The sequence below is a fragment of the Equus przewalskii genome, chromosome 1 (assembly GCF_037783145.1).
Source record: "Equus przewalskii isolate Varuska chromosome 1, EquPr2, whole genome shotgun sequence".
NCBI classification, from domain to species: Eukaryota; Metazoa; Chordata; class Mammalia; order Perissodactyla; family Equidae; genus Equus; species Equus przewalskii.
Window position 1 is genome coordinate 156,589,491 of NC_091831.1, and position 11,687 is coordinate 156,601,177.

General features: G+C 34.8%; 1 protein-coding gene across 1 annotated transcript; it reads right to left on the reverse strand.

Annotated features, from left to right (window-relative positions):
- Window positions 1-2,607: 2,607 nt before the first annotated feature.
- LOC103542659 (olfactory receptor 4K5) lies at window positions 2,608-3,590 on the reverse strand. Its single transcript, XM_070614757.1, has one exon. It carries the CDS (start codon window positions 3,577-3,579, stop codon window positions 2,608-2,610), a length of 972 nt encoding a protein of 323 aa, XP_070470858.1. The 5' UTR covers window positions 3,580-3,590.
- Between the last annotated feature and the right edge of the window lie 8,097 nt (window positions 3,591-11,687).

Consider the following 11,687-nt stretch of genomic DNA (forward strand, 5'->3'; position numbering starts at 1 on the left):
CTGTTACATGACATCAGCTCCTCTAAATAGCCTCTGAGTTATGCATTGTTTCTGTTCCTTGTCTGAAGTACTCTTCATCCACTTACTAAGTTTTTTGACAAGCAGTTCAAGATACTTTCCTTTATATAGTTTTCAATTAACTAAAGTTATTTCACATTTACTAAAATGTTCACTTATTTCACCATTTTTATACAATTAATTTTTCTGTCAGTTTCTCAGTGATGCAGGAAAAACCTGTAGAAATCTGTGAAACAGAGAGAAGAAAAGAGGAATTTTCGTATTATCCTATCACTTTGCAGTGTGCATATAAAAAATGTTTATTACCAAATTATATATATATATTTTTTATTTTAGACAAATTATAGCATGGGATTCTACCTTGCATCATGTTTCAGTTCTAACTGAAATACAATGTTATTCGCCTTGAATAGTTTCCCTTAGAGAGAAATTAATTTAAAAATGCATTGGTGTTTTGGCTCCCCTGGTGGTGTAGTTGTTAAGTTCACACGCTCCACTTTGGCAGCCTGAGGTTCACGGGTTTGGATCCCAGGTGCAGACCTAGACACCGTTCATCAAGCCATGCTGAGGCAGCATCCCACATACAAAATAGAGGAAGACTGGCACAGATGTTAGCTCAAGGACATTCTTTCTCAAGCAAAAAGAGGAAGAATGGAAACAGGGCTAATCTTCCTCACCATAAAAAAAAAGAAAATGCGTTGGTATTAGTATTATGAATGTCTTTCTTTGTTTTTATTAGAACTAGAGGAATTTGAAATATTTCATAGGAGAACAAACTTTGTTAAAGTCTATGAACTCTTGGCTTTATTTTTTTGTTTGTTTGAATGTTAGGAGTCCCTAAGTAGCTCATAATGAGTACAGTTACCAGATTACATAATTTCTGAATTTTTTAGCACATTGATTTTCATTGTTTGCTAGTTTTGATGTAACCTTTTTATAAAATGCCTAGACAGAAGGCTCAATCTCAAATTAGAGCAATTAATTAACCCAGCATTGAAAAAAGGGAGACATTCACAAGCTTTTTAATGAATCATACTTCCCTAATGCTTTGGTACTCTAGGCTGATTAGAAGAAAATCATACAGTACAGACCCTTATTCAATAAAAAGAACAATTGTATGAGCCAGGTCTCATTCCATGAATGGAATACGAGCAGTCTGCATGGTATAAAGTCAGGGGACATTGGTAAGGTCTCTTATTCCTGCCCTGTTCTAGATCTCATCTGCCAAGTCTCCTCTCTCTATTGATGGAATTGTTTTCTAAAATTAGAAAGAAATGAACATGTACACGTTTCTGGGAGAGCTAACTAATGAATTTAAATTTATGCTAAGATGTAAATTACTGTTCTGCTAACCTTACTGGAAGGTATATTTTGAGAGAGTAGAAAAGAGCAAAACAGACCAGGTCTGAGAAGAACTAGAATGCTATGGAGAGAAGCAAAATTTGGGTGGTCTGGGGTGGAAAAAGAGGAAATTCCCAAGGTTTCTAAAATATGTTCTTTAACATATGGTTTTGATGGTTCTACTAGGGATGGATTCAGAAAAGATTTCCTGGACTTGGGAAAATAAGAAGACAAACAACAAAGTGCAAAACCGGTGTTTCCATTCTTGTCATAAAGGAGAGACCAATGTTTATGTATTTGCCTTTTAATAATTGAGGGATTTGGGAAAGCAAACTTAAAAACTTTAATTAACATGAATACATCCCCTAATGGTCCCTGGAGTCCAGAGTAGAGTTCCAGCTGCGGGGTCCTGGTTGCCAACTGGACATGCCTTTAACGTTGATTCATCATAACTAAGAACTTCACGTTTGGTTCAAATGCAGAGTGTTGCACAGCTACTTGGAGCACAGACTAAAAAGTTGGTGTTGAAATAATTCAGTTTTAAAGATTTCCCTCTCTCTTTTATGACTCATAATTTCAGAGGAAACTGGAATTATCTTAACTGATCAAAGAAAGGCCATTAAATGAAAAATTTGAAATGCAAGCTCTTAATTACATATCATTTCACACTTTAAAGCACTGTTAGATTTTGGAAAATAATATGGCATAGATGTAATTGATGTTGAGGGAGGGATCCCATAACATAAGAATCTCCACTTAGGTCCATACACTTATCTTAAGTTAGTGGAGTGGCTGTCCCCTGGTTGGGAAAATTCAGTTTCAGATTCTTAAATAATATTCACCTATACAGATTTTTCAGCCATGAAATCTCCTGCTTGAAAAATTAGGAAACTCATAAGATAAAATGTCTAAATTTATGCCCAACAAAGAATCAGGTGCCCGTCCTGTTTTTCCATCATATTCATGTTTACCTGCCTTAGCTATTGCTTTAGCAGCAGTGGATGCATCAATACTATCCACATTTTATTTCCAGAACCAGTAATCATATGATTTTTATATTTTTTGATATTTAGTTTTTGCTTAGGTGATATCTGGAAAAAGACTTTGTTATTTGGAAAAAGATTTAATATTCATTAAATACTCTCTATATCAGCTTCTTCATTATTTTTATCACAGTTTAATATGCCACAAGAACACATTGGAATTATTTATAGAGTATTGATTTGAGGATTTTGAAGGAATTACGTCTTAATAAAAAGAACTCCTCACTGCTAGTGGCGTTTCAGAAATTTTCTTGGGCCTCAGGTAATGGGTCACAATTTTCCTCATGGCAGCCTTCATATCTCTGTTCCTTAGTGTGTAAATAATAGGGTTTAGAATGGGGGTGAAAATGGTGTAAAATATGGCAAGAACTTTATCCACAGGGTAGATGGTAAAAGGCCACACATAGATGAAGATGCAAGGTCCAAAGAATAATATCACTACGGTAATATGGGCTGCCAGTGTAGAAAATGCCTTGGCCATTGTAGCAGAAGACTTAAACCAGACAGTGACAAAAATAATGATGTAAGAGCTGACCAAAAGAGAGAACGTGCTTAGGGAAAGAATCCCACTATTGACTACAATTAGTATCTCAATGGTGTAAGAGTCCAGGCAAGCAAGTTTGGTCACTCGAGGAAGGTCACAAAAAAAGCTGTCTACTATATTGGGGCCACAAAAAGGCAGGTTCACAGTAAACGATAACTGACTTACTGTGTGTATCAAGCCCACAGTCCAGGAGATCATTACCAGGACAGTGCACGTCCTTTGGTTCATGATGACTACATAGTGTAGGGGTTTGCATATGGCTACATATCTGTCATAGGCCATGGAGACAAGTAGCACCATCTCCCCTCCAGTGAAAAGGTGAATGAAGAAAATCTGGGCTATGCAGCCACTGAAGGAGATAGTCTTGTGTTCACTCAGAAAACCTGCAATCATCTTCGGGGTAGCAAAGGAAGCCTGACAGATGTCCACAAAGGAAAGGTTTCCCAGGAGGAAGTACATTGGGGAGCGCAGGCTGTTATCAGAAGTGACGGTGATAATAATGAGAAGGTTTCCCAGCACAATGACCACATACAACGTAGAGAAGAAAACAAAGAAGAAAAGCTGGAGTTCCTGAGAACTAGAGAGTCCCAGCAACACAAATTCAGACACCACTGAAGAATTGGCCTTACCCATGGATGCAGGCTGAAGATTTGCTCTGAAACAATCCTAAAGGAAGGGAAATAGGGAGGGATCAGAATTACCAACTAAGAATAATTTTAACATGAAGGATTCTGAGATCTCAGATGTGATATGTATTTTCTGAGTATAAAAATTTTGAAGTTATCATGAGAGTATATCTGGAAAGTAGGAAAGAGCTTATGAGAATGTCTAATGAATTCGATCATTCTCATTATAACCTCTTGAGTTTGTGGATAGTCTTAATAACCTGTTACACAGTAGTAAATAGCTCACCCATGAGCTGACTTGTGATCACAAGACTAGAGGGGTGACTTAAAGCCACCTCCAGAGGCCTCCTAGATTGGCAAAAATAATTTAGATCTGTTGGTCTTGTGGTCATTTTATCAGTCTTAATTTTAATGAATCTTTAAATATAACATTGTCTTTTACTCTACAGGAGAGGTCACGGCTTGATGCTTACTGTGTGATGTAAAGGCATACTGATTCTCTGACTTCAGGCTAATTATTTTTTCTGAGCTTTAATTCCACATCTAAAAAAGATGAGAGGTGTTAAAAATACCTACTTTACAGAAAGTTTTACAGCTTCAATATGATAACTGGTGGCATTCTTCTATCAAAGTAATTGTAATACAATAGGTGTTCTTAATGTGTTAAATATCCCCATAGAAACAAAAATTTACCTTACTGCTATTGCAGGAATCATACACAATTTAGGCAATCTTACTAAGGAGATACTGTTGAATATACATTATTTAGATCTATAGTTGCAAACTAGGTTGTCAATTATTCTTCTGTATAATTCCTTAAAATTCATATTATAACTTTATCTTAATTATCTCAAACTGATCTTCTTTGATTATTTGAGAGCAGTACCTAAGTTCTCCATTTTATTTGTCTAACAATATTAGATTTAGGCTAAATTATATTTCTTGTGTTTAGTGTTCTCCATGACCTTATTAATATGTCTTTATAATTAATAAAATAGTAGTTATTTTAGAAATTTATTTTTGTTGGCACAGAGATAAAAAATGATTGAACTATAAATGCCCCATGCTCCTAAAAATATATTTTGCTTGGAATCAGAATAACCCTAATATTTAGTTCAAATTTACAATCTCAATTTTTTTTCCTATAAAGATACACCCCTGTTATATAAATCTAATTTCCGAAAACTTCGAAGAAGTTCTGTTTTAGAAAAGTTATTAGTTCTGACAATTAACTGTTGGTCACAGTCATAGAATCTAAGATTGCAATGGAATCCTAGCTCCATATAAGAACACAAACCTCTTCCAGTGCAGATTTATTTCATTCAAGAAGCCAAAGTATTTCTATGTGCCTAGAATACAACTCTAGCCCATCATTTTTTTCTGCAGCTTTAATGAGTTGTAATTGACAAATAAAAGTTGTAAATATTTAAGATGTACAAATTGATGTTTTCATACACGTATACATTGTGAAATGATTACCACAATCAAGCTAATTAAAACATACATCACCTCACATAGTTACCTTTTTGCGGAGGGTGAAAATAATTAAGATCTACTCTCTTAGCAAATTCCAAGTGTATAATACATTATTATTAACTGTAGTCACCCTGCTATACATTAGATCTCCAGAACTTATTCACCCTGCATATCTGAAAATTTGTACCCTTTGATTAATCCTGTTTTCAAACCTCTCATTTAGATGGATGCAATTGCCGTCCACACAGGTAAGTTCTCAAGTGGAGAATCATTTAGTACTCTTATCGAAAGAATGTTCAGAGAAGCATTTGACTGATATACATTTTGGATATACATTATTGAGAACTCTAAAGTCAGAGCAAAAAATTAAGATGATCCATAAAAATTAAACAAATACATTAGTAACAATGTTTATAATAATTTCTAAGAGAAATAATTGAGAAGATTCTTAAATATATTGTAAATTATTGATTTAAATATTTTTAATTTTTATTTTTTTTGTTTATTGCCCTATCCCACGTGTGACTCACCTTCTTTCTGTTTCCTCATTTCTAAAATAAAGTTGTTCTTAATCAAGTTTATGGATTGTTATGTAAAATGATGAATTCTAACTAATGAAATGTTTAGTATATGAATGTAATGTGTATAAACTAAAAAGATGAGGTAGATTTCTAATGAATGATGAATAATAATTTTAAAATCTGGAAAAGAATAGAAAAGAAAGCTTTGATTTGATGGGATCTTGCTAGATAGTACCTATCATGTTAGATGTTTGTGTATATGTTGTGTCAAATGATCTTTACAACAGATCTCTGGGGGAGGCATTATTATTTCTGAGCTGCAGAGGAGAAAACCAAGGATCAGACAGTTTATTAATCTCCAGACAGTCAGACAGCTAGTAACAGTTGTAAAATCTTAGTGGGGATTTGAAATCAGATAATAAAAATCATATTTAACATTTACTAAGCACCAGCAAAGTGCCAGGCACTGTTCTAAGCACTTTATGTATACTAATTGAAACTTCCCATAATATTACATGGTAAACATACTTATAAATTCCATTTTACAAGAAGAAATCAGAGTCACAGAGATGCTAAGTAACTTTCTTAGAGTTACATAACTAGCAAGTCAATAGAAAGTCAATATGCTAGAATTGTACCCAGACCTTTGCTTCCAGAGCTCTCTCTCAAACACTACATTATACAGTTTTACATCTGAATGATCTGAAACCCATACCATTTGCATGATGCTACAATTGGAAAGCTCCTCAATATATGTCCTTGATTCTATTCTTTCCACCTACTGGGAAAGATGGGTGATTCAGTTAAGCCACGGTTTCTCAACCTTGGCACTATTGAACCTTGGCATTGGATAATTCCTTGTTCGGGAGGACTGTCCTGGGTACTGTAAGATGTTTAGTAGCATCCCTGGCCTTACCCACTAGAAGCCAGTAGCACTTTCCAATTGTGTCCCAATTGGGACAACTGAAATGTTTCTAGACATTGCCAAATGTCCAGTGGAGTCGGGGGCAGAATCACCTAAGGTTGAGAAACACTGAGTAAAGCCCTCTTTAGCTGGCATTTTCAGTCTCTCCCTCTTTCATGTTACCGTTTCATCTATTGACAAAGTACTCACTCTCACTCATCAGAAAAATAAGAAAGATAAAACAAATAAACGAAACTCTCCAAATTTTTTCTACCCTCTTTAGTTGTGCTTTTTTCTTAAATTCTCCTTTCTCTTACAGGAAACTTCCTGAAGGATACCTATATGTTTCCCCTTTTCTTTTTTCTTCCACCTATTCGGACCTTAACACACTCGAATATGCCTTTTGCTCCCACGGTCAGGGAAAGTTTTTTAGCAAATTTCCTCGAAGATCTGCTTCTGATAGCTAATTTTGTCATACTCTTAAGTGAAACAATTCCTGGTTTTCCTCTCGGATTTTTTAATATTGTCTCTCTTCATCCATACACTGCCCCTCACAAGTAGATTTCCACTTAGGACCTAGCCTCTAGATTTGCAAATTTGTTTCATCTCCTTCTGCACATATTGTACTTTTTTTTTTTTTTATCTCCTACTCTACACCCTTATTAGTCTCTCTTCTTCTCTCCTCCTTGTTCTCCCTCTTCCTTTGGCATGCCATTCACCTCTCTGGCATTATTATCACCTATGTCTGATCATCTCTAATTTTCCAACACCATTTCTCACCACACTCCAGTATTCCAGAAACTGTCATGTTTCTGACAGTTTTATGGATGTGAATATTGCATAGCCGTTCCAGACCTCAGTTCACAATTTTTCTCCTCAATTCTGCTCTTTTTTCCTTTAAACTTTATTATATAACTGTCACTATTATTCTTCCAGGTTGTAAACCTTACTTTTTCCTGGACCTCACTCTCCCACTTGTAACACCCCATCACTCCTTGAAGTAAAAATTAGGTATTAAATTTAAAGTCCTCAGCATGACAGCCAAGAATATATGTTCTGGTTTTACCTATACCATACACTATTCTCTGGCCCAAACCAGACTATTCAAAATTTATTAAGCTGGTAAACACTTCCTATTCATTTTCTCATGCTCTTCACAGATGATCTATTCCATGGCAATTGCCATCTCCTCCAAAAGCCTTCTCAGAGGCTTAAGTTGAAATTTCTCTTTTTCCGAATGTTGCTGTAGCTCTTTGCTTACACAAGTATTATATGCTCTCCCAAGGCAAGAGTTTTTGTGCGCATATTATTTCCTTACCACATTGAGAGCTCCTTGAATTCTTGTGTTTCTCATGTATCATTCCTGGGATTTGGTATGGAGATGTGCATGCAATAGATTCTCCACAAATGTGCTTTAGTGCAAATTAGATACATTTCACCTTATATCTGTCATTTACTCAATATTTCTGCCTTCTAATCTTCTTGTGCAGAGGGCTTACCAGCGAATGGCCTTGAGCTCTGCAAACCATAAACCACTACATAAACTTCATTTCTACATGGAATAGAATATTTCTTCTCATTGGTAGTACAAGCTCATACTTAAGTCATTAAAACTGGTACCAATAATCAAACCAGCAAATGGAAAGTGAATAAAATAACCCTTTTGAATTGAGCATAGAAAAAATTGTTTTTATGTTATATTGGAAATAAATTATATTGTGTTTGCTAAGTTTTAAAAAAGTGATATAAATAATGAGAGTCTTAAAAAAGAAATTTACACTCTGTACTTCTATAGAATTAAATAAATCCTGTCTGATCCGCTTTAAAAACAGAGTAAGTAAAATAAATCATTAATGCAAAGATATACAACTACAAACTAATAACCTGAGTTTTGTATTAAACATTCCTAGGATTTTCTTTATATATTTACTACATAGGCATGCATCCACAAAGAAATATATATCCTTGATTTGCATGTTTATTTAATTTCTTTAGAGGATATGTAAGAGTGTCACATAGATTTTTCTAAGTACAATTAGTTTGTCATAATCTCCCCAACAATACTTCATCTTCTTACATAATTTCTCACAAATTCTCCCAATCATGCTAAGACACATGAACATCCTCATCTTGACTCACTTTCATTTACTTCTAATACATTCTCCCCGTTTGTGGATTCTCTTTAAGGCACAAGATAGTAATTGAATACATAACTGGATACAATATATTTTTAATGTACATCTTTTTCAGATATAACCTACCTGACATAATGCATATCAGAGACATAAACTGAATTCTTCAAATTTCTATTGTGGGGTTATTCTCTTCCAAATAGTGATATTTATAGATGCCCTTTTCTTTTGTCAAATTGGAGTAGTAGCATTGTTTTATCTAAGTGACCAATTGAAGCTTTGGAGATTTAGTAATAGATAGCCAAAGTTCATCTTCCAGTGGGGATTATTAATACCTTTCACTACATAATCCCATTGGAAAAAAGTAAATAACATCCCATATTGTTGACAATTACACTGAGGACCATGGGACCATAGGAGAAAGAGGGAGGGTTATTCAGCTCTTGAGCAGTAGATGAAGTAAAGTATCTTCTGTGAGTTCTACACAACTGAACCTGCTACTCCAGGGAAAATGTGTGGAAAAGTACATTCTCTGACTTAAATGCGAAATGCTTTCACTTGGGAATGGAAGGACATGCTGTGTCCTTGCTACTTGAGCACCTGGTGATTTGGAGGAACTTAGAGGACATGGATTCTTGTTCTCAGTTCCATCAATAACTAATACATTATTGGATAAATCACTTAAATCTCTGAGCCTCAGTTTACCCTTGTGTAAAATAATTTTTAATACATCAAGTACACTGAAAACAAAAACTGTTAAATCAATATCTTTGTATACAATATTCAACTTTGCCAAATTTGTAATTTTTTTATTTTTAATTTTTATTTTTATTAAGAATAAAACATTGTGAAGGGTAGCAGAATATGCCACCCCCAAATAAGCCACTTTGGCATAAGGATCATTTTGAACTGAAGGCTATTGAGACGTGGATCCAAGAAGAGCTGTCTACTCTCCCTCGATCTGTCTAAAAGAAGACACAAATTTTTGTAAAGGTGTCACCTCACCCATTCCCTCTCTACCACAAAGGACAGAAGTTAATTACCTGAGACAACTCTAGATCCTTATCAGGCCAGAGATGGCACCAAGGAATCCATATAACCAACTTTTCTAACTAACCTTTATCTTCTGTTAGGTCTCCCCTATATCTACCTTCACACAGCTTGCAGTCCTGGAAACTCCATCATTTTCCTTTGTCTTGTCACTTCTCTAAAAATGTATTGTTCTTTTGCTAAGATTCAATATAAGCCCAAATTCTAATCACTCCTTTGAGTTACTCATCTCTGGAGGCTCCCTTGTGTATGAGTGATGCACATCATCATAAACTTCTGTTTGTTTTTCTCTTGTTAATCTGTCTGGTTAGTTTAATTCACAGGAAACCAGCCAATAGGTCTAAGATGGGTAAAGGTAAAAAAGATTTTTTCCTCTCCTACAATTGTTAGTTGAAGCATCTTATATAACAGCCCAAACCAGTTTTTCAGATTTAACTCAATAATCTGAGTTTGGTATTTAACATTCCCATGATTTTTTTAAATAGCATTACTATATAGGGATATATCCACAGAGAAATATACAGTCTGAATTTGCAAGTTTATTTAATTCTTTTGCAAGTTGTTATTTTCCACTCAATAATTTGGGACAGTTATAGATAGTGACATACATAGTGTTAGTTCTTTCATTTTAATGCTGTAGTTCTTTCATTGTATGAATGTATTGCTTATTTGTCCATTTTTCATGAATAGACATACAGGTTGTTTCCTATTCTTGCTATTATAAACAATGTTAAAATGAACATCTGTGTGAATAAATATGTGCTAGACAAAAATTAACTCAAAATGGATTAAAGACTTGAATGTAAGACCTGAAACCATGAAACTTCTACAAGAAAACATAGGCAGCATGCTCTTTGACATCTGTCTCAACAGCATATTTTTAAGTACCATGTCTGACTGGGCAAAGGAAACAAAAGAAAAAATAAACAAATGAGACTACATCAAACTAAAAAGCTTCTGCATAGCAAAGGAAATCAACAACAAAATGAAAAGACAACCTAACAATTAAGAGAATATATTTGCAAACCATATATCAGATAAGAGGTTAATATCCAAAATATACAAAGAACTCATATGTCTCAACAACAAAAAAACCAACAACCCAATTAAAAAATAAGTTCTCCAAAGAAGATACATGGATGGCCAACAGGTACATAAAAACATGTTCAACGTCATTAATTATCAAGGAAATGCAAATCAAAACTACAATGAGATGTCACCTCACTCTGGTCAGAATGGCTATAATTAACAAGACAGGAAACAACAAGTGTTGGAGAGGATGTGGGGAGAAGGGAACCCTCGTACACTGCTGGTGGGAATGTAAACTTGTGCAGCCACTATGGAAAACAGTATGGAGTTTCCTCAGAAAATTAAGAATAGATCTACCATATGATCCAGCTATTCCACTGCTGGGTATTTATCCAAAGAAGTAGAAAACACAAATGCATAAAGATACATGCACCGCTATGTTCTTCGCAGCCTTATTCACAATAGCCAAGACTTGGAAGCAACCTAGGAGCCCATCAAGGGATGAATGGATAAAGAAGATGTGAGATATATGCACAATGGAATACTGCTCAGCCATAAGAAATGATGAAATTCAGACATTTGTGACAACGTGATGGACCTTGAGGGGATTATGCTAAATGAGATAAGTCAGAGGAAGTCAAATACCATATGACCTCACTCATAAGTAGAAGACAAAAACAACGACAAACAAACACACAGCAAGAGAGATTGGATTGGTAGTTGCCAGAGGGGAAGGGGGGAGGGAAGAGGGCAAAAGGGGTGATTAGGCACACATGTGTGGTGATGGATTATAATTAGCCTTTGGGTGGTGAACATGATGTAATCTACACAGGATTTGAAATATATTATGATATGCATATGAAAGTTATATATCGTTATAATCCAATGTTACTGCTATAAAAACAAAAATTAAACAACAATAAAGTAAGTACTAAAAGTTCTCCAGAATGTATTCCTAGGAGAGTAATTGCTTAGTCATAAGGAACACAAATCTTCAACACTA

Bases quoted from the DNA above. Each gene is read 5' to 3' on its own strand.
- LOC103542659 (XM_070614757.1), bottom strand. From the start codon at position 3,579: ATGGGTAAGGCCAATTCTTCAGTGGTGTCTGAATTTGTGTTGCTGGGA.